At 37.5% G+C, this 27,591-nt stretch overlaps 1 protein-coding gene across 3 annotated transcripts; it reads left to right on the top strand.

Annotated features, from left to right (window-relative positions):
* Positions 1–2,020: 2,020 nt before the first annotated feature.
* On the top strand, positions 2,021–27,591 carry ESCO2 (establishment of sister chromatid cohesion N-acetyltransferase 2). Of its 3 annotated transcripts, XM_058550448.1 has the most exons (11): positions 2,021–2,101; positions 2,684–2,749; positions 3,532–4,360; positions 6,476–6,569; positions 12,081–12,138; positions 15,335–15,461; positions 17,066–17,197; positions 18,279–18,368; positions 19,021–19,164; positions 22,043–22,218; positions 26,077–27,591. In XM_058550448.1, the coding sequence occupies exons 2-11, from the start codon at positions 2,697–2,699 to the stop codon at positions 26,207–26,209; spliced, it is 1,836 nt and encodes a 611-aa protein (XP_058406431.1). In that variant the 5' UTR covers positions 2,021–2,101; positions 2,684–2,696; the 3' UTR covers positions 26,210–27,591. The 3 variants fall into 3 exon arrangements, with proteins under 3 accessions (XP_058406431.1, XP_058406432.1, XP_058406433.1); XM_058550449.1 differs by lacking the exon at positions 19,021–19,164; XM_058550450.1 differs by lacking the exon at positions 22,043–22,218 and having other exon boundaries at positions 26,077–26,182.

Genomic DNA, 27,591 nt, shown 5'->3' with positions numbered 1-27,591 from the left:
CCACCGGTTCCCGGGAACTCCTCCGCGCACTTCCGGCGGACGTCGGGCCACGTCACAACGTGGGCCGGCGACGCCATATTTAATCCTGGCGAACAGGAGGGTGTTGGCGGGCTAAAGAGCTTCAAGGTGTTGGGGGTTGAGGGAAAGAGGATGCGGAGCGAGGACGATTGGTGTTTGGAAAACATAGCGGGGAAACTCCATCATCTTAAAAGAACAATGGCATTGTCCACTTTATTTTCAGAACCTCCACCTATTGGGCGGTCATGTCTTCAGGCTTATCTATTGGTTTATCTGCCTCCCCTCACCCCCACATGGACTCCCTGAGAGCAGAAACCGTGCGCCTTCTTCACAGTTAGGCGTTCACTGCACCAGTCACAGTACTTGACACTTCGTAGGAGCTCATTAAATTTTGAATGAACCCAAATTCCTCCACTATTCTCATTCTAGCCCCACCACTTATAAGGTGCATGTCGGACACATTCCGTGCTTCACTTACTTCATCTGCAGAATAAAGACGAATAGAGCAGCTAGTTCATAGGTTATTTCGCTAGGGTTAAATAACTTGATAGGCGAAAAGGGTTTAGAACGTAGCGCTCAACTAGAGTGAGTTGTTAGTGATATTCCCCAGAGGCAATCTTGGGGTTTGGATTCGGACTGTGCTGTCTTTAAATCTAAGATCTGCCATCTATTACCTATGAAATTGGGCGAATTCCAATTTTCCAATTTGAAAAATTTCCAGATTTCCAGTTTGAATCTCAGAGACCTTCCAGCTGTAAAGTGGGAATAATCTTACCCACGTAAAGCTCCCGCAGCACTGAGCTTTCACTTGTTCTGACCGACTTCGTTCCATGAAGTGAAGTGCATCACTTAACTAAATTTATTTAGAACTAAAAATATGCCAGAGACTGTACCAGGCGCCGGTGACACAAAGATCATAACAATAGGTAACAATGAATGCTTCAGGAACCTTCCGGTTTCCTAAAGCAAGAACCTAGACGAGTCCTGTAAATAGTCATCGTTTTCAGGCCCTCAGTTTTATTTTCTGTAAAATGAGAGTGATGATACATATCTCATAGATTGTGGGGAGGAGCAAATGAAATAAAACACGTAAAGAGCGCAAGAATGCCTGGCACATAGCAGATGTTAATGCCATCATTTAATTTTTAAACTTTAACTTAAAAAATAAAAAATGAGCTAGAAACCTAAAGTATTACTAACAAAAAAGTTTAATTATAAAGCTTCAAATGTGAAAAATAACTGCCTCGAGAATCTTGGAGAAACCACTTTACAAAAACTTCCTACACCCAGCAACCCCAGAATACCTCGAGTTCAAGAGGATGCCTTTGGGCCGGCCTGCGGCTTAGCGGTTAAGTGCTCCAGCTCCTCTACTGGCAGCCGGGGTTGGGATCCGGACCCACACCCACGCACTCATTCTCCAGCCTGTGTCCCACATATAGCAACTAGAAAGCTGTGCGACTATGACATACAACTATCTACTGGGGCTTTGGGGGGAAAAAAAAAAGGAAGAGGATTGGTGATAGATGTTAGCTCAGAGCCCGTCTTCCTCAGCAAAAAGAGGAGGATTAGCGTGGATGTTAGCTCAGGGCTGATCTTCCTCACACACACACAAAAAAGATGCCTTTATTGGGCTGAAAACTACAATTCCCAGAATGCACCTAAACAAGGCCTTAGGAACGCAGCCTGCGCTGCCCCAAGGGCTTGTGGAAGGCGTGGTTTCCCTGAGAAGAGAGGATTTTTTGCCTCCCAAAGGCGGGAGAATCTTGGAGACCGCCTCCCCAGAGGGTGGGGCAATGACTAGCGCGTGACCAATCAGCGAGCCAGCCCCTGGAAGCGCTGAGAAGTGGCGAATCAGAACGCAGCAGCTTCAGACTTGACTGGCGCGCAATAATTTGAATACAGTGGAGGAGCAACTGGCTCGGCTGAGAGGTTGCGGGTTCTGAGGCGCGGGTAATGCTACGGGGGGCCGGGGGTGGGAGACCGAGGAGAACGGGGTGTTCTGTGAAACGTAGGGGTGCGTGTCAAGGAAAAGGAGCCTTTGCTCTAGCTTTGGCGCTCTGGCGGCTCGAGAGCGAAGCCACCGGTAGGTTCTCGGCACTTCCAGGTCTCAGGTTTCCCTCTTTCTGCCGCGGGAGCTTCCTTGAATTTTTGCCCTGACAGGGTTCCGGGCCAGCGGCGCTTTTCTCGCAGACCTTTCCTCATTCCGCCCCAGAAGGGGCTTCCCTGAAGCCGCAGCTCGGCGTTAATTCCCAGAAACCCAGGTCTTTCTAACTTTGAAATTACGCTTACGTAATTTTTTTTTTCATATACCTGATCCGAAGGAAGGGGAAGGGAAAGCTTTTATTGAGCAGCGTGCCACCTGCTCGAGGGTTACCGCGCGTGATCGTGTTTATTTCCAGCAGCCGTAGGAGGCTTTTATTTCCTATTTTTAATTGCCACTGTGATGTAGTGTTTTTCTTTTTTTTTACCTTCTTGGTTTAAATCTTTATTAAAGTGATTTGCTTTTTAAAAAACCCTTTTCTTGGATCTTTGTGGACCATCACGCATCTGAAAACTTGTTCAGACTTTTAAAGTACAATTTTGATATGGTGATTTTAATACACATTAAATGAATTTAATACACATTGGATGAATTTGGTTATTATAATTGTCCTGTTGCTTTTAGGAGTTCAGTTGAGATGTCAGCTTTTACTCCAAGGAAGAGGAAGCAGCATTCTTTGAACTGTGACAAGTGAGTCTCATGCTATTGGTAAACTCTTAAAAAAGAAAAATCCACCTTCTTGTCTTTCTTAGCTTCACTCTTAAAATTTCCATTCTGTCACTTGCCTACCCCTTGTGGCTATAGCAATATTTCATATTCTAATTATGGTCTAGAAATACTGTAAGCTTTCATAATTAATTATTTAGTGCCTTTGGAGGGGATCAAAGAGCTGTCTGTTTTCTGTGGCTTGAAAACGTATCTATAAAATCTTTTATTACTTTGCTCCTTTCCTCTCTCTTATATAATATTTAACATAGTATTTTGTATACCCTAAGCACTCATCTGTAAGCAATCCTAGAAAGTCTGTGTACTCAGTACTTACTACATGTAATACCAGAGATATAAATTACTCCCCACAGAACAGGCCTTAGTGGGTCAGAATTAATCATTTTAGGGGATTTGTAGCCAATGTATATGGGCTATAATTTGTATATGGCCAAGATGTAGAAATAAGTTTTAAAACACACACACAGACACATATACGTATGCATGTGTATCAGAGCTTCTTTGTAAACAGTGTTTGTTTTCACAAACATTGGCATCTTAACTTTTGAAAATTATTTGAATGCTTTGTTTGGTAAAGACAATTTGAGAATCCTACTGTTAAACTCATAGATAATGTATATGAATGGACGTTTGGTGGGAAAGATGTTTTTAATATGACCTACAGGTAGAGTTGTTAATTAGTTAGCATCAGATTGATATAAAAATTGAAGCAAAAACTTATCAATGGACTTTGTTTCTTTTCATAGGCTATTATCAGATATTCCCTCGAAGAAATTAATTTTGGACTTGACTGAAAATATATTTCCATCACCTAATAAAAAGCACATTTGCCAAAGCAGTGATAAAAACGAAGAAAAGATGCATTGCTCTCAACAAGACCATTTCATTTCAAGTCCATTCAAAACAACTAAAAAAAGTAGATTGCCATCTGCAAATCAAGGTTCACCATTTAAATCTGCTGTGTCTACTGTATCTTTTTATAACAAAGATAAGTGGTACCTCAATCCATTGGAGAGAAAGCTGATAAAAGAGAGGAGACCCATTGCTAAAAATGAAGATAAGTCTTCTCCCAGTGTGACAGAAAAAATGCAGGGAAAACCAGTCTGCTCCAAGAAAATGAACAAAAAAACACAGAAGAGTTTAACTGCTAAGTATCAACCAAGTTATAAGTGCATCAAGCCTGTATCAAAGAATTCTAAAAATTCCAAGCAAAATCGAGTGGCCTATAAGCCAATTGTGGAGAAAGAGAATAATTGTTATTCAGCTGAAAATGATCTGAATGCTCCTCGGGTTCTAAGCCAAAAAGTCAAACCACAAGTTACACTCCAGGGTGGAGCCGCATTTTTTGTTAGTAGAAAAAAATCCTCTCTTAGAAAACTGACTCTAGAAAATAAGCCATTACTGGGACTCACCCAAAAGAATAAATCAGAAGTGATTGAAGATTCTGATGAAGAGACTGTCAGTGAAAGAAAAGGTTTTGAGACAAGGCAAGTGCCAAAGTATTTGTTACTAGAAAAGGGACTGAACGTTGAGCTGCTGGGTGCAAGAAGTAAAAACGAAGAGAAATTAATAAAGGTAAAGAAAACCAAATATATCACTTTAAACACTAAGTTGGCTATATAACAATAGTTCAGTATACATTATACATATAACATAGTTGAGCAAAATTTAATTTTCTTTGCAATCTGGAGGACTGCTTTTATGAAGCCAAATAGTATAGTTTTAATCACTGTAAAGAATTTAGAGGCAGGGTGGAAAGGTGGGGCTTTTCTCTCTTTTTTGGCTTAAAGAAGCCTACCAGCATTTTCTTGGCATTAAGGTATACATTTCATTAAATTCCCTCATGGCAAAACTAAAGTCTAGAGAAGCTTAACATAACAAAATTCAGGTAGTAGATTTCCAGAGTATGAGCATATTTTTTGTGTTTGTTTCAGCTCATTATCTAAGTACTAGATTATTCTTGAAAATTTAGAGAAGACAGAAAGTATAATAAAACCTACCTTCTGTAATCCCACTACTTGGAGATGATCACTGTTAACATATAGTTGGGTTTTTGTTTATATAGTATGTTTTCATAGTTGCATTCTATGCTCTTGCTCATATTTAACACACCTAGCGTAGACTAGTATTGTCTGATAGAAATAGAACACCAACCACATGTAATTCAAAATTTTCTAGTGACCACATGAAAAAACGTACAGGGAAAAAAGGTAAAAAACAAAATGTTTCAGCCAGTATATTTTAAATGTTACCATTTCAATGTAGTCAATATAAAAAGCTATTAATGAGGTATTTTACCTTTTTTTTGTACTAAGTCCTTGAAGTCTGTTTATTTTCACTTGCAGCATGTCTCCATTGGGACAAACCACGTTGCAAATTATCGTTAGCTACTTGTGGCTGGTGGCTACCATAATAGACAATGCAGGTCTATACCTTGTATCGATCACTTCCTATCAGTAATCTCATCAGAGAAAGGTTGTTTTTATCAGGTAGCTAGAGGCAGAAAGCAGTTGAGGCAACAGACCTTAAGAAAGGCTGTCTGGGGGCCAGCCCCGTGGCTTAGCAGTTAAGTGCGCGCAGTCCGCTACTGGCAGCTCGGGTTTGGATCCTGGGCGCGCACCCACACACCGCTTGTCTGGCCATGCTGTGGCGGTGTCCCATATACAGCAACTAGAAGGATGTGCAACTATGACGTACAACTATCTACTGGGGCTTTGGGGAGAAAAAGGGGGAAAAAAAAAAAAGGAGGAGGATTGGCAGTAGATGTTAGCTCAGGGCCGGTCTTCCTCCGCAAAAAAGGGAGAGGAGGATTGGCATGGATGTTAGCTCAGGGCTGATCTTCCTCACAAAAAAAAAAAAAGAAAGAAAGGTTGTCTGGGGCTTCCATGTCTGTGGTGACTTGTTTCTTCTCATCACAACCTTGCAGCTGGAAATGGTAGACTTTCAACGCAGTGCTCAGTACACTCTGAGACTTATGTATTGAGCAATTCAGACTCCCTCTATAGTCATTTCTCTCCTCACCCACCTTCTCTCATTATTGTGCTCCTCGTCGCTCCTCTCAAATTCAACCGCAGTTCATACCTCTTGTAGTCATCTAAATTTCAAATCCCAGTGGCAAAGATTATTAAATTGGTGGCCAGTGGACCACATCCAGCCCATGGGTGTTTTGCTTGGCCTACATAATGTTAAAAAAAATTTGAGCCAGCATTTTTTAAAAATATAAAGTAACAGATTTCTGGTGTTTCATGAAAAATTGAGATCTGGCAGAGCTAAGCCCTCATTCCTGCATAGCATTAATTTCTCAGAACAGAGTATCAGGATGCCATTTGACAGGTAGGGGCTTCTCATTTCCCTCCACTAAATCAGTGTATGTATACGTATTTAGATCAGGGCAGTTTTGCTTTTAATTTTGCTTACCTGATGCTCTTGTAGTCATTTAAGTTTGCAGTCCCCATTGTAAATGCTTTTTGCTGTTTATCAGGTATTGCCAAGTATATTGTTAAATGGAACATGTTCTTGCTGACTAAGCCACGGTAGTCCAATTCTACTAATTCTTCATGTTGTCTCTGCTGCAAAAAAACACCCCTAAAAAGCATTTAGAAACAGATCTGTTGAGATTCACTCACTAAATAAAAGACGATTAAGAATTATAATTGGTTTCCTTTATTTTTACCTATTCATTATATTCAGGATTCATCAGGTGGAGTAGTTTCTTCAAGGGAATGTAAAACTCATGAAAATAAGTGTTTTCCTTCAGAGAATTCTCTCAGTGAGAACAAGGCAGGTAAGTAAGAGAAGACTTCTCTTCTAAATAATGAGTTTATTTACTTGTAATAATGCCTCATTACATGTGTCAATATGAAATTATATGTAATAATATTTTGGTTTTTTTTTTATATTCAATATTTGTGCCTGTGTTTGTATCTCTGTGTTTGTCTTGGTGACACTGTTTTCTCTGGTAAGTGGTGTAGTGCATTTTGAAAAGGAGGAGACATGGAGACCTTAGGCTGGAACTTAAGACAAAAGACTATTGCTTAATTGGTCTATGGGATGTGGCCAAGTTACTTAAGCTCCTTAGAGCTGGGTGTTCTCATCATACCTGACCTATCTACCTTTTACCCAAAATAATATGAAGGAGTAAAAACAATTTATGTTATATGTTTGTCATCAAAGCCCGGTTGTAATCAGAATTTACTAAGCTATAGAAAGGACACTGAATTGGCCATCAGGAACCTTGGGATTTTGTCTAGGTCTGCTACTAATTAGCTATATGATCTAGGGAAGAGATCTCTAAGGGGTTAGTCTTAATTTTTAAATTCCTTTTGGTTCTGAAATCCTATTACTAACTTATAGTGCCATTGTTCAATTAAACAGTATTTACTAAACTATGAATATATAAAGATGTTAATTAACATTCTACTTACCAACCAGATTCTTGGAACTTTACTTTGTTGGTTATATCTATAAATTTGGAAATAAATTATAATTCTAGGAGTAGACATGCTGACTATTAAGAAACTATAGCTCATAGGAAGAAAACAAAAAAAGATAAAACTAAAAGCATAATGTGAAACAATAGCCCTTAAGAAGATCTCATAATATATATATAGAATGATTATTCATAATGATAATTCTGAGATACACTGTTAGTACTGTTAATAACTAGTATTTACTGGGTGCTGTACCAGGCAGTGCTAGGTATTTAGTATGGTTTATGTTTCCCATGGGTTGTACTATCACTGATATAATAGAACATGTAACAGAAACATAATAGCTTTCTATTTACAGTAGTTATAAAATTTTCTTTTGAAATAAATTTATTTCAGTACATTGTCTAAGTCCACTTACATAAAAATATTTAGTGCATAAAAAATAATACAGATCGTACAAGGATATGGCAAAATTCGTGAATATAGTATACAAATGATAAAAGTTTATTACTTAATAGCTGTGGTTTATCATTTAATTCTCACAACAATCCTAGGAAATAGGTTTGTATGCCAATTTTATAGATGAGGAAACAGGCTTGCATTAAGGAACTTACCCATAGCAGATCAGACTCGCACCTGTCTTGGCCTTGTATCTAGAGAAAGAGCTCTAATTATTTTTCCATGCAAAGTTACAAGTTTGCTTTTTACTAAATAGCCCACTTTCATCGTATTTTTCTCTAATCAGCTATTATTTTAACTTTGGTATTTTTTTTAATAAGGTTTTTGTTTTGCAATAATTTCAGATTTACAGAAAAGTTGTAAAGATAGTACAGAGAGTTCCTATATATCATTCAGCCTATTTCCCCCATTGTTACCATCTTATAATCACATGGTACCTTTGTCAAAACTAAGAAACTGATATTAGTACATTACTATTAACTGAGCTCTAGACTATTTGGAGTTCACCGGTTTTTCATTAATGTCCTCTTTCTGTTCTAGGATCTATTCATAGTACCACTGCATTTAGTTGTCATGTCTCCTCAGCCTCCTCTGGTCTGTGACATTTTCTCGGTCTTCCTTGTTTCCATGTTTTTCATGACCTTGACATTCTTTTTTTTTTGTGAGCAAGATCAGCCCTGAGCTAACATCCATGCTAATCCTCCTCTTTTTGCTGAGGAAGACTGGCTCTGAGCTAACATCTATTGCCAATCCTCCTTTTTTTTTTTTCCCCAAAGCCCCCCAGTAGATAGTTGTACATCATAGTTGCACATCCTTCTAGTTGCTGTATGTGGGACATGGCCTCAGCATGGCCGGACAAGCGGTGTGTCGGTGTGCGCCCAGGATCCGAACCCCGGCCGCCAGTAGCGGAGCGTGCGCACTTAACTGCCAAGCCACGGGTCCGGCCCGACCTTAACATTCTTGAGGAGTACTGGCCAGATATCTTATAGAATGTCCCGGAATCTGGGTTTGTCTGATGTTTTTCTCATCATTAGACTGGAGTTATGGGTTTGGGGGAAGAATGCCACTGAAGTGAAGGGTCCTTCTAAGCACATCGTATCAGGGGTGCCAATGTCCACGTGACGTTACAGATGATGATAACTTTTATCACTTGGTTAAGATTGGTTTGCCAGGTTTCTCCACTATAAAGTTACTCTTTTCCTTTTCCATACTCTATTTGGAAGCAAGTCACTAAGTCTAGCCTACCCTTTCAGGGAGAGTTGGGGATTAAGTTCCATCTCCTGGAGGGGGAAATATTTACATGTATTATTTGGAATTCTTCTGTAAGGAAGAGTTGTCTCTTCTCTCCCATTTATTTATTCAATCTTTAAATAAATAAATGGACTCATGGATACTTATCAGTATGGACTCATGAATATTTAGTTTGTATCTTGGGTTATAATCTAATACTACATTATTTATTCTATTGCTCAAATTGTTCCAGCTTTGACCATTGGGAGATCTTTTCAGGTCACTTCTCTTTGACATGTCCCATCCTTTTATTTTTTTGAGCACTTCTTTATTTTCTGGCATTACAAGATGCTCCAGGCTCGTCTTGTATTTTCCCTGCCCTAGTCCTAGAATCAGCCATTTCTCCGAGGAACCCTGGATCCTTCTATTGAAGAATAGTATTTAGAAACCACAATCTGGACGTGGTGTGCTCATTGCTACTGAAGTGTTTTTGCTTCTAGGTCCTCTCAGCAGACAGAGCTAGGAAATATATGTATGTATACTAACCCATGTATACACACATATCTGTGATTGTTTCTGTATCGCTCCATCTGTACATATACTAAATAAACATAAGTTCAGACTTGATGTCTCTGACTCTAATCCAGTACCACAGGGTTTATCCCTTCCTTTCTTGTTTCTCTGTAACTTCCCTCAGACAGTGAGAAACCTGATCCCACCATTCACTTCCCACCTATTTAATTGTTCAATCCCAGTATACCTGCAAAACAGTTTCAGAATTGTTAATTCATACTCCTGTGAGAAACAAATTTAGCAATTAGAGTATAATATTTAAGTACAGGTCTTTTTTCCGTAGCCTTATAATTTCCAGTCAAAACACCATTTTGTAAAGTCACTCAGGTCAGCTTCCCTTTCTTCTACCTCCTTCAGTGTAGTTCTGCCATACAGTTCTAATATAGTCAGAGTCAAGAGTCATTTGTCACAGTCAGCATTCCATCTTGGGATCCCTCAACATCATGATTGATTTTTGTTTGTTTGTTTTTACATACATTAAATTTAACTCTTTGTTATATACATGTGTATGGGTTTTGTCCAATGCATAGAGCCACGTATCGACGACTCCAGTACCCTACAGAACAGTTCTCTCATCCTAAAATTTCCCTTGGGTGTACCCTTATAGTCAGCTACTCCTCCCTCCCCCATCCCCCTGGCAACCCCATTCTGCCCCTATGGTCTTTACCTTTTCTGATAAAAGTGTCACACAAGGGGAATCATGCAATATGTAGCCTTTTGGATCTGACTTCTTTCACTTAGTAAAATGCATTTAAGATTCATCCATGTTGTTGCATGTATCAAGAGTTCATTCCCCTTTTTTGCTGAACTATGGATGTTCCATACATAGTCTGTTTATTCATTTCCCCATTGAAGGACGTCTTGGTTGCTTCTCGTTTTTAGCGATTATGGATAGAGCTGCTATCTGACCACACACTCAGTTGCATGAGCAGTGTGGGATAGGTTGAGGAGAGACCAAAGAAAAGACCCGGAAACGGCGAGCAAGATGTATGAGTTTATTGGGACTTAAGTACAGGGAGTCTGGTGGCGACCGACTGGACGAAGTTGTGCATCTACATCTACTACTGTGAACAGAGAGGGGGTTGCTTATATAGGCAGGGGAACAAAGGCTACGTGCTTGCCATGAGGGACTGTCCTTGCATGACCAGCGTTCCAAGGAGCAGTAGCTCATGTGGAAGGGCTCTGTGTTCCTTCAAGACGTGATGCTCTTTGAGATAAACAGTACGATACCAGATGGTTGGCGTCCTGCCCAGAAGGGGACCAGAAGGACACATGGTTATGATAGGGCATGTAGACTAGTGCCCCTACAGCTGCTATAAACATTTGTGTACATGTTTTTGTGTGGACATAAGATTTCAAAACACTTGGGTGAACACCTGGAAGTGTGATTACTGGGTTGTATGGTAAATCTATGTTTAACTTTGTTAAAAAACTGCCAAACTGTCCCACAGAAACTGCCATTTTGCATTCCCGCCTGCAATGAATGGGAGTTCCTATTATCCTGCATTCTCACCAGCATTTGTTATTGTCAGTTTTTTGATATTAGCCATTCTGACAGGTGTGTAGTGATATCTCATTGTGCTTTTAATTTACATTTCCCTAATGAAAAATGACGCTGAGCATCTTTTCATGTGTTTATTTGCCATCTGTATGTCTTTGGTGAAGTGTCTAATCACATCTTTTGCCCATTTTTAATTGAATTGTTTGTTTTCTTATTGTTGAGTTTTAAAAGCTTTTTTATATTCTGGATACAAGTCCTTGATCAGAAATATGATTGCAAATATTTACTCCCAGTCTGTGGCTTGTCCTCTCATTCTCTTAACAGTATTTTTTTACACATCGAAAGTTTAAATTTGATAAAGTCCAACTTAATTAATTTTTTCTTTCATATATGATGCTTTTGGTGATATATGTAAAAATTTATCACCAAACAAAATTTCATGCAGATTTTTCTCATATTTTCTTGTAGAAGTTTTGTGGTTTACATTTAGATCTATGATCCATTTTGAGTTAATTTTTATATGTGAGCGTTGTCATTTTTTTGCGTATGGTTGTCCAGTTGTTCCAGAACCATTTGTTGACTCTCCTTTCTCCATTGAATTACCTTTGCCTCTTTGTGAAAAATCAGTTGACCGTATTTGCATGGGTTTGTTTCTGGGATCTCTATTTTTTTTTTTTTTTTTGTGAGGAAGATCAGCCCTGAGCTAACATCCAATGCCAATCTTCTTCTTCTTCTTTTTTTTTTTCCTGAGGAAGATTGGCCCTCGGCTAACATCCATGCCCATCTTCCTCTGCTTTATATGGGATGCTGCCACAGCATGGCTTGACAAGCGATGCCTCGGCGTGCCCGGGATCCTAACCTGTGAGTCCTGGGCCGCCGAAGCAGAGCACGCGCACTTAACCACCGCGCCACTGGGTGGCCCCTCTGGGCTCTCTATTTTGTTCCATTGATCTATTTGTCTGTCCTTTTGCCAATGCCATACTGTCTTGATTACTCTTAAGCCTTGAAATCAAGTAATGTGGGTATTTTGGTTTTATTAACCTTTAAAATCTTTTGAGTTTATTTTGTAATACAAATTATTGTCATTTTTTCCCCCTACCAGTTTCTCCTGAGTCCGTTGTCTATCCCATCTTCAGTGTTTCTTCAGTCAATACAAAAAGGTAGGGATTGCTCTTATTTTAATGTTCAAAGTTTATTTAATTATGAGTCTTCTGGGTCTTTTTTTCTTTTTTATACTATTTAATTTGGAGAACATTTTTTTCTTCCTCACTAAGGGGATATTGATAATAGGAGATGAAATCAGACTCTCTTATAGAAACTTCATAAGAACCTAAGAGTTGAGAGAAGGAAAAGATCTTTATGGGCTTGAGTAATAATAATTGCTAACATTTTTATACAGTACTTGGCCCATAATAAGTAGTTTATATCCATTATCTTACTTAATCCTCACAGCAACCTAGAAGGTAGATACTATTATTAATTCTATTTTCAGCTGAGGAAACTGTTAAGTAATTCAGCCACAGTTGCACAGCTATTAGGTGGCAGAGCCAGGACTAGAATCCATATCTGAATCAAAGCCCATTAGGCTATATTGCCTTCCCTGGGTGATAATATTAATAATAGTTAATGTTTAATGAGCATTTACAACCTCATGATGTAGGTACCATTATTACCCCATTTTATAGATGAGGATACTCTGGCCAGAGGAGTAAGTAACTTGCAGCAGCTTAATGCTTTTATAAATCCCGGCTGAAGCTACCACTATCCTGGTCAAAGCTGAGACTAGGATCAGGGAGGCAGGGGTGAGTGTGAGCATGATAGGTGGAAAAGCTACGAAAAAGAAGTTTCTTATAGTCTCAACATCTTCCTAAGCAGCTTTGATTCTTCTCTCCCCGTTTGATGATAAATAACTAGAGGTATTGAGCAAGGAACTTCCTAACTAAGTTCTCTTACTCTTGGGGCACCTCATCTTAAATCACCTTAGAGATTGGGTTGGGTGGACAACTTTTCCCCTTCGAAGGCCATATTGCTGTTTTTTTTCACCTTTCCCTTTTCTTATCTATGTCTTCTTTCATGACTTTATTGAGGATTGAAACCTACCACAATTAGCTGATAAAAGTGTGTAAACTAATTTAATCTAGCATAGGGAGATATTAGGATACTATTGGTTGAATCATTTGAAATTGCTGTCTGTGTAGGACCCAAAAGGTCAGATATCATCAATGTCTTCTGGTTTAATCTATTACTTGTATGTTAGGTAGATTACAGATTATCCAGGTTCATGGTCTCACATTCATTTTTTGTTTATTCAATCATTTGGCAAACATTTATAGAGTACTATGTGGTGTTGAACTATACTGAGTTTTAGAGATATGAAGAGAAATAGCACATGATCCTGCTATCAAGGAAGTTATGGTTAGAAGAGGACAGGCGCTTAAACAAATATGTATAATAAAGTGTTAAAATTGCAAAGATAGAAGTAAAGAGATTGTGGTCATGCACACAAGGATGGGAAGAGCTGAGTTACTTAGCAAAGGTTGCATAAAGAGAAGGGGATCAGCAACCTAGATGACTGTTTTTTATATTACAGGTATGTACGTACCATTAGTAGTTTGTCAAATCAGTTTAAGGGCGTCATATCCAGCATTTTTTTGTGTGTGTGTGAGGAAGATCAGCCCTGAGCTGACATCCATGCCAATCCTCCTCTTTTTGCTGAGGAAGACTGGCCCTGGGCTAACATCTGTGCCTAGCTTCCTCCACTTTATGTGGGATGCCGCCACAGCATGGCCTGACAAGCGGTGTGTCAGTGCGCGCCCGGCATCTAAGCCCGGGCCGCCAGCAGCGGAGCACGTGCACTTAACTGCTATGCCATGGGGCCGGCCCCCCAGCATTTTTTCAATGGAATAATGCATCTCACATAGTAAGTGTAGTTAAATATATGTGTCTGTATTGATCATGATGTAAAATATATCTCTTACCATAGGTTTGTCAAGTCAGTTTGAAAGCCATTCTTCTAGTCAAATGATAATAAGACAGCTTGGCTCAGCTTAAAGAATTAGACAGTTTTTTCCTACTGTTTTCTTGTCAGGTTTTTTTCTGTTTGAACCTCTTGCTTTGGGCACTTAGTTTTTCTCCTTGCCTCTATTCTGTAGAGATTTCTATTCCTTTGGTCCTTTGAAAACCGAGGTCTTTTCATCATAAGACAAGGGTTACACATTCATTGCCTGCAGAGCCAGCCAGCCTGGGCGGAGCCTTGGAGCCAGCTGGAGAATGCATGCCCCATCTGAAAGAGCATGTGCTGTTGAGCTCCAACTAGTAGATTCTTTGAAGAAATAGAGGTTTAGTGATCTTATAGTGTCTCTTGCACTGTTGGAAATACACATTTTTAAGTGAAATCTCTAGATTTTAAAATATCGATAGCTAATCCAAAGTTTTAAACACTATGTGAGCCTGTCAAAACATATCTGCTAGCTGTGTTTGGCCTGAGGGGCTCCAGTTTGCAACCTCTGTAAGCCAATCCCAGCATTCTTTCTTATTGGGAAAAAGTTGCCTTAACAATATCTATCTAGGCAAAAAAAAATTTTTTTCCTAAGAATTTGAGAATAGTAGGGTGCTGCTTTAGGTATGAGAACTCACTGCTCAAGTAAAAAGTTGTTGGATCATAATATGCTGGTGACTGGCTTCCTGTGCATCTGTGAAATTCAATATTAGAGTCTAGTTAATATTATTTGCTGTGGTATTCCAGGAATTTCTTTATACTTGTGTAGGTAAATATTGTCCTAAGATTTAATAAAGTAACAAAGATCATTTTTTAAGGGTATAGTCAACTTACAAAGAGATCCTGCACATGTGCATCTGATACTGTAGATGAAAGTCCCTTGGACTTGGAGTTAGAAGATGAGGATTTGAGTCTTACTGCCATTCTTTACTAGTTACTTTACCTTGGGTAAATTACTGATCCTCTCTGAGTGGACCTCAGGTTTCTCATTGTTCCTGGCCCTATTACTTCATGAAGTTTTTTGTTTAATTTAATTTTATTTATTTATTTATTTCCCCCCCCAAAGCCCCAGTACATAGTTGTATATTCTAGTTGTTAGTCCTTCTAGTTCTTCCATGTGAGCTGCCACCATAGCATAGCTACTGACAGGCGAACCTGGGCCACTGAAGTGGTGAGAGTGTAGAACTTTAACCACTAGGCCATCAGGGCTGGCTCAACTTCATGAAGTTATTGTCATTAGAAGACACTAAAAATTGCAAGGTGCTCTGCAAATGTTATATACATATGTTTTCTTTTCATTGTAATTTCTCAAAAAATTTTAAATTATTAAATAATGTTTATCAACTTTCTATTTCAAGATCTCTAGTTGAAGAACAGTCTTCTCTGGGATCCGTCATATCTACTAACTTTTTGAAACAGATCAACACACAGAAAAGTACTAATACCAGAGATACAAATAAAGAAACAAAAGACCAGCTCATCATTGTGAGTAAATTTAAAACAAAGCTCCTCGTGTATTTGGCTCTCACATATAGAACATGAAATCAGACATGTTGTCTTAGCATAGTTGACATGGGTTATATATTCTGAGTTTTGTAAATACCAGCTTTGTTGTAGTGGCAGCATTTAAAGCTAGTCAAGTACATTTTCAAACTGATGCTGTTGGGCAATGCTAGTAATTTTGTGAATGCTGATGAATGAGTTGTTTCCAGATAAGGTAAATTCTCATTGATCAACAAAAGATTTAATGAGAATAGCTACATTGTATTAGACTTGGGTTTGGCAAACTATGGCTGTGGGCCAAATCTAGACCATGGCCTGTTAGCTAAAAATGGCTTTTACATTTTTAAAGGGTTGGAACAAAAAGAATATGTGACAAACCATGAGTGGTCTGCAAAGCGTAAAATATTTACTTTCTGGACCTTTGCAGAAAAAATTTGCCAACCCCTATATCAGATAATTCAGAACCTGGTATTTTCAGTAGCGTTGAGCAATGCCTTATGAGACAGAACAGGAGTTTAAAAACCATGACATTGAATATCCCTGACTTCCCTATATTCATGAATTTGTCTGTGCTTTTCCTAAACTTTTACCATGTATTATTTTATATATATATATGTATACACATTTTTTTTTTTAAGCTTCAGTGCATGGTTGTGTATCCTAGTTGTTAGTTTTAATTCTCTATGTGAGCCACCACCACAGTATGACAACTGACAGATGGGAGGTGTGGTTCCACCACCAGGAAATGAACCTGGGCTGTGGCCGTGAGAATAGCAAATCTCAACCACTAGACCATCAGGGCTGGCTCTATATTTATTTTTTATCAACTTGAGGGGCAAAGGATTTTAGTATTCCTAACCACTTAAGGAAAAAATACTATATAATGAATATAGAACTCCTCAAATTTTTGCCCTGCCTTGAAATAAATAATAAAAAGCCTTGAAATAAGGCTTTTTTAGGTCTCATTTAAGAGCTTATTAAAGAAGTTTCATTATTCATCTTAGCTGTAATTTGTATGATTTAATCATATTCCTTCTTAGAACTATGCATGTAGCTAAAGAATCTTGATTTTTTGTGTGTGTGTGTGAGGAAGATTGGCCTGAGCTAACATCTGCCAATCCTCCTCTTTTTTTGCTGAGGAAGACTGGCCCTGGGCTAACATCCATGCCCATCTTCCTCCACTTTATATGGGATGCCGCCACAGCATGGCTTGACAAGCAGTGCGTCGGTCGGTGCGCGCCCAGGATCCCAACCGGTGAACCCCAGGCTGCTGCAGCGGAGCGCGCGCACTTAACCACTTGTGCCACCAGGCCGGCCCCTGAATCTTGATTTTTGACACCATCCATTCAAGGAGACAATTCCATTTGTTTCATTAATCTGTTGCATCTTTAGGTCTCTTCTCATTCCATTTTGTTTGGGCGGGAGGGAGAGGAGGATATAGTCACCACATTTTCATTTAGTATTTCAGTTATGCCAGCATAAAAGAAAAATAAGGAGAAATTTGAATGAATGGTTACATGAACTAAATACAGAGCTATTCGTGATGTGTTTAGATGGGCTTTGTTTTTTTCTTTTTCCAATTACAGGATGCAGGTCAGAAACATTTTGGAGCCACCATGTGTAAATCTTGTGGCATGATCTATACTGCTTCCAACCCTGAAGATGAAATGCAGCATGTTCAGCATCACCACAGATTTTTGGAGGGAATCAAATATGCAGTTAAGTCAGAAAATAGTCTTTCAATTTGTTCTAAAAATAAAACTTCTTTAAAAGAAACATTTCTTTTACTTTATTGAAAGATCTACATATCCATAAATATTTCATCATCTGCAATTTTATCCTTAATATTTGAAGCAGACAGTATTTAAATGTCATCTTTTAATACAAGTGCCGTTTCAAACTTTCTATCCTAATACAAAAGAACCACAGTCATGCACTGCATAACAACATGTCGATCAATGATGGACCGCATGTACAGTGGTGGTCCCATAAGATTAGTACCATATAGCCTAGGTGTGTAGTAGGCTATACCGTCTAGATTTGTGTAAGTACTACACTCGGTGATGTTTGCACAGTGACAAAATCGCCTAATAACACATTTCTCAGAATGTATCCCCGTTGTTAAGCAACACAACTGTATTGTTCTAGGTTGAATGAACATCCTGCATTCTTAGCTCTAGTTTTCTGAGCAGAGCTGAACAGTCAAGATACAAAACTCAAAGACTTGAGGAGACCCTGCTCTTCTCACTTTAGTTTCTTTATAGATAGCCTTAGAAAAACAGCTTTGCTATGACTTCTCCAGGCTTTTTCTTTTCTGAGGGAAGGGGTCCTACCTCCTTATCAAACAGCTGTCTTGTCCAAATACATCCTATTGTTGGCCTTATCTTTATGATTGTACCTGTTACTCAAATGCATCCCTTGTTTTTCCTGTTTTTATTGTGGTAGTTCATGCCTTCACGTATTTTTAGCCTGGTTTATTAAAACTGCTTATCCTACCCCTCCTCCACTTTCCCACTTCTAATAATTCATCTTTTTCTCTTTATATTCCTATGAAGGGCTCTTATTTGACTTTGCCTTCATTTATAATAGATTATGTATATGGCTCCCAATAGGGTGTCAGCCCCTTGAGGACAGGTACTTTGTTTTAGTCATCATTTATTTCCCTTCCCACATTCCTGTAGTGGGATTTTGTCCTCTTTTTTATGTCACTCATTGTTCATCTTCTTGTCCTCTCCAGACCAAATTACTTACATTTTTCTTGTCTTCAGATTAAACTGTGGCTTTCTTTTCCTTTGGCAGGGCTGGAAAAAAGAACGTGTAGTAGCAGAGTTTTGGGATGGGAAAATTGTGCTGGTCCTGCCACATGATCCAAGTTATGCTATCAGAAAGGTATGGAATGTTAGCTTTTTTAATTCCTATTCTTCTCCTACTCCCTCCCCCTCCCACACCAAAAAATCAACCTATGTTGAAGAATGAAACACCTTTGCTGATAGGTAATCCGCTTTGGTGCACATGTAAGGATGACTTTTATAGTAGTTCGTACAAAACTAAATTTATAATTACAGGACAAAGCAAGAAGTGTCGGTTGGAGATTAAAGAAAACAGTTAAGGCTCTATGGCTTATCTTTTACCTTCGTCTTCCACTTGTGAAAGATAAACCAAATGTTTCGATGTTGAGAGATTAATGGCCCTAGAGTGTATTTCTTATGTTGGTGTTGCTTATGTTTCTTGGGCTGGATGTTTAGCCCCAGTGAACAGTGAATAAAGCTGAAACAAAATTGGCACTTTCTATTCCTTGTCCCTCCCAAGAGTGAATTTCTTTCTCCTGAAAGTGATCTTTAAAATAGGGTCTTAAAACTATTTCCAAAGTGGCAGATACATGCATCAGTAAGGGAATAATCTTGGGGGTGTGCAAATTTAAGAAATAGAGATAAAAGAGGCTAAAATGATAGTAACCATAAAGTTTGTGTATATAAATATATATAGTTTCTGTTGTACTTTTTAAAACAAATTCACCTCCTTTGGTTTTTAACATCGTTAGGTAGAAGATGTCCAAGAACTTGTTGATAATGAATTGGGCTTCCAGCAAGTTGTTCCCAGATGTCCAAATAAAACCAAAACTTTTCTCTTTATATCTGATGAAAAGAGAGTAGTTGGGTGTTTAATTGCAGAGCCCATCAAACAGGTATGGTATATGTCTTTTAAATTATTGGCATAATTTGTAAGCAAAATTAAGTAGTTGGGAGAAATCTCAATAAGCATTTAAGAATGCTATTATTAATAACTTTTTTCCTACTGAAATATCTTTGACTCCATGGATAGCTGAAGTCATTTATTTCTATTATATTTGATATTTTGCCTTATATAGGTAGGATAAGTAAGTCAGTCTTATGTTCTTGTAGTCATTTCCATACCTGGACTATAAAGTATGTGATTTTAAATAAGCAAATCTAAAGAGCCCACTTATTAAACATGTGGCTTAGTGCAGGTTAATATATTTGGCAAAATAGTCAATACTTGTCCCTTAGTTAGAATCTACTTTAAATACTAATTAGCAATGTTCTAGAAGAGGAGTTGGCAAACTGCAGCCCGTGGCCCACCACCTGTTTTTGTGAATAAAGTTTTATTGGAACACAGCTATGCTCATTCATTTCCATGTTACCTGTGGTTGCTTCTGTGCTGCAATGGCAGTGGAGTAGGTGCAGCAGAGACCACATGGCCCAAAGAGCCTAAATTATTTACAATTTGGCCCCTTACAAAAAAAGGTTGCCAATCCTTATTCTAGAATGGAGAGATGTAGTTTTGCCTTCAAGGAGGTTACAGGGTAATCTTTAGCTGTAGAAAATTATAGTTCAACGTGTTCTTTTTTAACTGACTCTATATATCCCACACTTACATCTCCTTTTAAAAATATTTATCTGGGGGCTGGCCCGGTGGCATAGCAGTTAAGTTCCCGCATTCCGCTTCTGGCGGCCCGGGGTTTGCAGGTTCAGATCCCGGGCGCGGACCTACGCACGGTTACCAGGCCGTGCTGTGGCAGCGTCCCACGTAGAGTAGAGGAGGATGGGCATGAATGTTAGCCCAAGACCAATCTTGCTCAGCAATAGAGGAGGTTTGGCAACAGGTGTTAGCTCAGGGCTAATCTTCCTCACACACACACACAAAATATATTTATCTGTCTCGATATGTCTTGAAATGATGCTGGCGTGAATTTATCTAATACCTTTTTGTAAGTGCCTTCCTTTTTTCCCCTAATTTCTACCATCTTTTTTTCTCTTTCTTATTTTCCTTTTATTTCCTGCATTTTCATCATATATATATATATATACACATATATATTCTCCCGTGTGTGTTTATCAGAAGTTGGAGAGAAAAACAGCTGGTTTGTATAATTGGCGGTAAAAGTGATCAATTTGGCCTTTCTTTGATCTTAAAAGAGCAGACTATTTATATAGTGACAATAGGCAAAAATAGCCAACTAATTCATACATATTCTCTTCCTCTAATTTTCATTTCAAAAGCACAGTTTTCTTAATGGTAATTAAAACTTAAGTACACAGCTATCAGAACAGCTACAATAAAAAGTAGTGACGATACCAAATGCTGGCATGGATGCAGGGAAATGAGATCTCTCATACATTGTTGGAGGGACTGTAAAATGTTACAGCCACTCAGGGAAAAGTTTGGCAGTTTCTTGGGAAACTGATCATGCACCTACCATATCACCCAGCAGTCATACTGCTGAGCATTTATCCCAGAGAAATGAAAACTTATGTCTATACAAAAACCCATACCTGAATGTTTATAGCACCTTTATGCATAACGGCCAAAACCTGGAAACAATGAAAGTGTCCTTCAGTAGGTGAATGATTGAAAAAACTAGTATATCCATACGGTGGAATATTACTTAGCAATATAAAGGAACAAACTGTTGATATATACAACAACTTGGACAGATGTCAAGGGCATTGTGCTGAGTGAAAAAGCCAAAAAGTCACATGCTGTATGATTCCATTTATATGACACCCTCAAAATAACAGTTACAGAGATAGAGAACAGATTGTGGTTGCCAGGGCTTAGGCATGGTGGAGGGGAAAAGGTTGGATGTGTTTATAAAGAAGTAGCAAGAGGAAGATCTTTGTGATGATGCAACAGCTCTGTATTTTGATTGTGGCAGTGGTTAAATGAATATACAAGTATGATAAATTTTCGTGGAACTATACATACACGTTGTACCCATGTTAATTTCTTGGCTTTAGTATTATACTGTAGTTATGGAAGATGTAACCATTGGGAGAGACCCCAGGAAGGATCCACGGATTCTCTCTCTACTATTTTTTTAATAGTAAATTAAAATTTAATTTAATAGTAAATTAAAAAAATTAATTTTTTAATTCCTGTGAATCTAATTATTTCAAAATAAAAAGTTTTAAAAACAACTTAAATTCAAACCAAATTTCATAGTTAATATGCAAAAATCTTCTTTAGTGCTTTCTGTTTTTTAGGATGTCATATATACACATTTTAGGCTGTAGAGAATGGGAGAAGTTTATGTACTTTATTAAAGGTAACAGTCTGAATTTTACAATTTTTTTTAATCAACAAAAGAAGGATGTTTCATAGTGGTATATAATACACTGGAATGTGGGAATATCTCAACACCACTAGTACTTTTTACGCATTGTGTTACTATAAATGGACAAGAATTCAAGAAATATCAAAGAATTTTGACATTTTTGGTGAAGGTATTAAAATATTAATTTCAGATACTTAAGTTTTATTTAAGGAATGGTTTTTTTTTTTTTTTCCCCCCAAAGCCCCAGTAGATAGTTGTATGTCATAGTTGCAGAGCCTTCTAGTTGCTGTATGTGGGACGTGGCCTCAGCATGGCCGGAGAAGCGGTGCGTCAGTGCATGCTCGGGATCCGAACCCCGGCCGCCAGCAGCAGAGTGCACGCACTTAACCGCTAAGCCATGGGGCCGGCCCTTTAAGGAATGGTTTTTAAAAAGCAATGTGAACTCATCTGTATTGTTAGCTCTAGATGCTTCTGTATATTATTGCAGGCCTTCCGTGTCCTGTCCGAACCAACTGGTCCAGAATCTCCAAGCTCTAAAGAATGTCATAGGGCTTGGCAATGTTCAAATGTACCAGAACCTGCAGTCTGTGGGATAAGTAGAATATGGGTCTTCAGACTGAAGAGAAGAAAGCGCATTGCAAGACGACTGGTAGATACTCTCAGGTAAGAAATACAATAAAATGGGGCTGACCCGGTGGCATAGCAGTTAAGTTCATGCACTCTGCTTTGGAGGCTGGGGGTTCGCCAGTTTGGATCCTAGGCACACGCCTACGCATCACTCATCAAGCCATGCTGAGGTGGCGTCCCACATAGGGCAACTAGAGGGACAACTATGACATACAACTATCTACTGGGGCTTTGGGGAGAAAAAAGGAGGAAGATTGGCAGCAGATGTTAGCTCAGGGCCAATCTTCCTCAAAAAAGAAAAAGAAATACAATAAAATGGATCTAGATCTAGATTAGCTTTCCCAGAACCTTTCCTGGCTCATGAGCCAAAGGGAATGATGTTGGTAAGACACTTCTGTATAAATACTATCAAAGTCAGGCTAAGGCAAGTGTTGGCGCTGAAAAAAAATACTAGATGTACTCAGTTTAGGGCACAACATTCCAGGTGTGAAACATTCTAGCCCAGTGCTTTTCATGCTACCTGTGGTGAAAGACTAGTTTAATTTGTTACAGACAAACACTTTAATAAAGTAAAATACAGATGAATTGCTAGAAAATGAAATAGGAAAACAAAGCAAAAAAAAAAAAAGGAAAATACAAGCACAGATTTTTATTAGATTCTACAGATGTAAAATTAACATTTCAATAAATATAATCTATACAAAGGTTTAAAAAAAGAATTACAGAAATTGTACATGGTCATTGACAGTGTGCAACTAGGTAGTTAATAAAGACTATAACTCGTAAGTGTAACTAAATGTAAAAGTGAAATTAGCAAGACAACCCACAGAATGGGAGAAAATATTTGCAAATCGTTTATCTAATAAGAGTCTAGTACATCTAGCATATATAAAAGAACTCTTACAACATAAAAATAAAAAGACAACCGAATTTAAAGATGGGCAAATGATTTCAATAGACATTTCTCCAAAGAAGAAATACAGATGGCTAAAAAGCACATGAAAATATGCTCAACATCATTAGCTATCAGGGAAATTACAAACCAAAACCATGATGATGTGCTACTTCACACCCACTAGGATGCCTATAATCAAAAAAAAAGGGAAATAATGCATGTTGGTTAGGATGTGGAGGAAATTGGAATCCTTGTATGTTGCTGGTAGGAATTGTAAAGTGGTGTGTAGCTGCTGTGGAATACGGTTTGGCAGTTTCTCAAAAAAATTAAATCATCATATGACCCAGCAATTCTGCTCCTAGGTGTATACTCAAAAGAAATGAAAGCATATGTCCACACAAAAACTGGTACATGAAGGTTTATAACAGCATTATTCATAATCAAGGAAGTGTAAACCAAATGCACAATTAATGGATAAATATAATGTGGTATATCCATACTTTAATACAGTGGGATGTTGTTCAGCCACAAAAAGGAATGAAGTATTGACACATGCTACAACATGGATGAACCTTGAAAACATGCTAATTGAAATAAGCCAGTCACAAAAGACCCATTTTGTGTGATTCCATTTATAGAAAATACCCAGAATAGGCAAATCCATAGATAGAAAGTAGTTTCCCAGTGACTGAGGGAAGGGTGAATGGAGAGTGACTATTGCGTCCAGGGTTTCTTTTGGGGATGATGAAAATGTTCTGGAATTAGATATTGGTGATGGTTACACAAATTTGTGAATGTACTGAAAACCACTGACTTCTACACTTTTAAAGGGTGAGTCTTATGGTATATGAGTTATATCTCAGTAAAAAATAAATTGGCAATTCTCCGTTTTAAACTCCTATGCTCACACTTTGAACTGACACTGTATATTGATACTTAAAGTTTCTAGTGTGACAAATTAGCTTACTTGCTTGTTAATTTACCTAATCAAGGTTGGATGGATGAATTTCACAACACTTATTCTCTCAATTTCTGTACTTAAAATAACGGATTATAAACCAGTGACCACACTTTGACCAAACCAGTGACCACACTTTGAGTAGCACTATTCTAGCCTTTTGAGTTCTATATACTTTTTAAGAAAGAAAACCAAAGACCACTGTGGGGATCCAGTCTTGAGCCATAATCCTAGTCACCCACACATACCTTATAAAAGGAAGCAATGAGAAAAATTGGTGTCTGTAAAGATTTTTTTTTTTGGTAGTTAATCATGAAATACTTCTATTTTCTATATTTTATACTAAGAAATACATAAATTTGGTATGGGGAATACTAGTATCTAACCTAGTTCTACCAGTTAGTAGTCCCGTGCTACTCAAACGTGAGAGTGTATATGAATCACCTGGGGATCTTGTTGAAATGTGGGTGTGATTCAGTAGGTCAGGGTGGGGCCTGAGATTCGATAGTCCTAATAAGCTCTCAGGTGATGCTGAATGTTGCTAGTCTGTAGATCATACTTTGAGTACTAAGGCAATAGGTTATCTATAAGCAATAATGAATTAAAAATAAGTTGCCCCAAAAGGAGAAATATAAAACACATTCATTTGAGAACATATTTATCTTTCCTCACACATTTGAATTGAAGATACAGGTAACATAATTGACAGCTGTCCTGTATATGAGGAGCCTTAGGCTGAATTCTCTCTTTTTTAAACAGGCAATATATATTTAAATCCTCACACAAGGAGAATATTATTGCTAGTTGTTTTACCTAAGGAGCTGCTGAGGCTCAGATGGAATTATTAGCACAAATTTACACTGATGAGCTAGTAGAAGGACAGTTAGGACTCCAGTCTACAGATCTAGTCTTCTAGATATCACTTATAATAAGAACTAATCAGACCAATATTTTGCTTTGGATTCTAGTAAATTTAGCAATAAAGTTGCATTCAATTATATAGTAAGTGTACTAGAAGCTTATATCTTAACTTCTAATTGAATCCAATTCTTTAATTTTTTTTTATTTTGAAGTAATTTCAAACTTATAAAAGATTAGCAAGAATGGTAAAAAGAACCCCCTAAATGCCTTTGCCCAGATCCATCAAGTTTAACATGTACTTTCTTCCTGAATTATTGAGAGGTAAGTTACATACATTCTGCCCCTTTGCCCCTTCATACTTCAGTATGTATTTCTTAAGAACAAGGGTATTCTGTTTCATAAGCACAGTTCAGTTATCAAATTCAGGATATTTAATATTGACATAATGCTTTTATTTCATGTATAGTCCATATTTCAGTTTTGTCATTTGCCTCAAATCTCCTGCATAGCATTTTTTTTCCTGTCCAGGACCACATATTGCATTTAGTCATCATATCTCTTTAGTCTTTGTCTTCCTTAACCTGGAACATTTTCTTCGCCTTTTTTTGTCTTTTATGACATTGATGAATACAGGCCAGTTATTTTATAGAATGTCCCTCAATTTTGTTGAATTCTTTCAACCGTTTCATTTTATTACTTTTTAATCCTAGTCGAGCTGGATCAAGGAGAGTTGTGGTCAAAATGCAGATTAGTGTTTGCATTCTAAGAGCTCTGAGTGTGTGGTGTAGTTGAGAAGAGTATAAGTTATTGGTTAAAATTGGTGATGCTTATTTCTTGGTTTTAATTATCTGTGGCTTTTAATTAGCAATCTTATCTTCTATTAGTTGCTCATGACCGTGGATCACCTAGAGGCAGCTGGGTGGTTTATGTGGTTCCCTTTGCCTCTCAGCAGAATTTTTTCTGGATCTCAGTTTTCTCATCTGTGAGATGATATCATTAGACTTCCATCTCTTAAATCTAAGGCATTAAGTCATTTTATGACTTAATAAAATAATTTTTATTTTATTTTATTCAGGAGACTGAAATTTTATGTTGGGTTTGCTTTAAAATCAATTGTGCTAGTGTTTAATCAGAATTTTAAGTTTGTTCCATTGTTAAATTGTCTTTTCTCCTTTTTTAGGAATTGCTTCATGTTTGGCTGTTTTCTCAGCACTGATGAAATAGCGTTTTCTGACCCAACACCAGATGGCAAGTTATTTGCAGCCAAGTACTGCAACACTCCTAATTTCCTTGTGTACAATTTTAATAGTTAAAGCTAATTTCAACTCTAGAACAGTTACTGTGTAGACGAGTTCAGACAGCCTCTTATCATATAATATGAACTACTTAACAAATATCAAAATAAAAATACTAAGACACAAACACACATACACACAAACTTGCCTCAGTTTTTTCCCTTATGAATTGAAAAGTCAGGGATAAATTTGTTAAAAATTATCTGGGGATTCAAAGAAAGGAAAAATCTTTGGATGATATATACTGACTAGCACTCTGAATCCTTAATTATGAAACTTTGCAGCTATAACTGGAAAATTACTTGCCTCCTACATAAGAACATTGACAAAGCAAGATGGTTTTCCACAGAAATGTGACCACTTATCTTTTATAAAGCACACTTTGGGACCAGGATTATCGCATGCCTGATCAGAAGCAAACGGAAAAATTTAAAGACAGGCAAATAATTTCTGTGCCCAATATTTAAAGATAATTCCTGAATTCTGTACACAAAATTCTCGCTTTATAGGTACTTGGCTGTAGCGACTCAGTTTTGAATATATTTAGAAAGTGTTTTGAATTTCTAATTTGTAACAGGGAAAGATGGTAAAGAATGAATAAAATGTCCATATCCTTTTATGTAGAACAGAATTCTATAGTTTAATGTTTCAATCTTTTTAAAAATCATGTTAATCAAAAGCACAACTGTCATCAGATTTAATTAAAATTAAACCTAGTAATTGCACTATTGTCATTTTATTAATTTTTGGTGTATGAAAATGTTAATTGTGCTACTTTAGTGAACTTATTACTGGGATTGATGTCATTAATAAAATGGACATCTAGTTGGATTAGATGATTCATATGGTTACATTTTAAGATTTTTTGCATGTGTAAAATACATCTTGTTCCGAGATATCTGGCAAAAGTGCTGACAAAATATATAGTAACAGAACTAAGGTTAGTAAATAAATATATCTAGGCTGATTGCCAGAGAATATGATAACATTATGTAAATATGCCTAAATATGCACACATTTTCCTAGTATAATTCTTGGATACTTACTTGGAAAAACAAAGAATTATTCAGATTGTTTTGATTCTAAAAAAATAATTTAACTGCTATCTGGCAATAAGACCCTAGGAAAGTAGTTTTCCAGGTTGTAACTCTATGTGCAATCTGTTCATCTGCATTCTTTTATTTGCCTGTAAACATGGTTCCAAAATTTAAAAGCCTGGGTTCCAAAAAGAATGTAGAAGTGTTAAAATGTGTGTAATTATGCAAACATTTTAATGCTATTTTCTGCGCTGCTGGTTTTTTTAATTGTGTTAAATATTTTATTTAAAAATTTTTATTAACATTTTGTTTGCTCAATGCTTTTGTGATGAATCAATTAAAATTCTTTTCAATATTCTCTTT

This window comes from Diceros bicornis, chromosome 11 (assembly GCF_020826845.1).
Source record: "Diceros bicornis minor isolate mBicDic1 chromosome 11, mDicBic1.mat.cur, whole genome shotgun sequence".
NCBI classification, from domain to species: domain Eukaryota; kingdom Metazoa; phylum Chordata; class Mammalia; order Perissodactyla; family Rhinocerotidae; genus Diceros; species Diceros bicornis.
This window is presented reverse-complemented; position numbering and strand designations above follow the sequence as displayed.

Bases quoted from the DNA above. Each gene is read 5' to 3' on its own strand.
- ESCO2 (XM_058550448.1), top strand. From the start codon at position 2,697: ATGTCAGCTTTTACTCCAAGGAAGAGGAAGCAGCATTCTTTGAACTGT. The intron at 2,750-3,531 runs GTGAGTCTCATG...TTCTTTTCATAG, and splicing joins CATTCTTTGAACTGTGACAA to GCTATTATCAGATATTCCCT. The intron at 15,462-17,065 runs GTGAGTAAATTT...TTCCAATTACAG, and splicing joins CAAAAGACCAGCTCATCATT to GATGCAGGTCAGAAACATTT.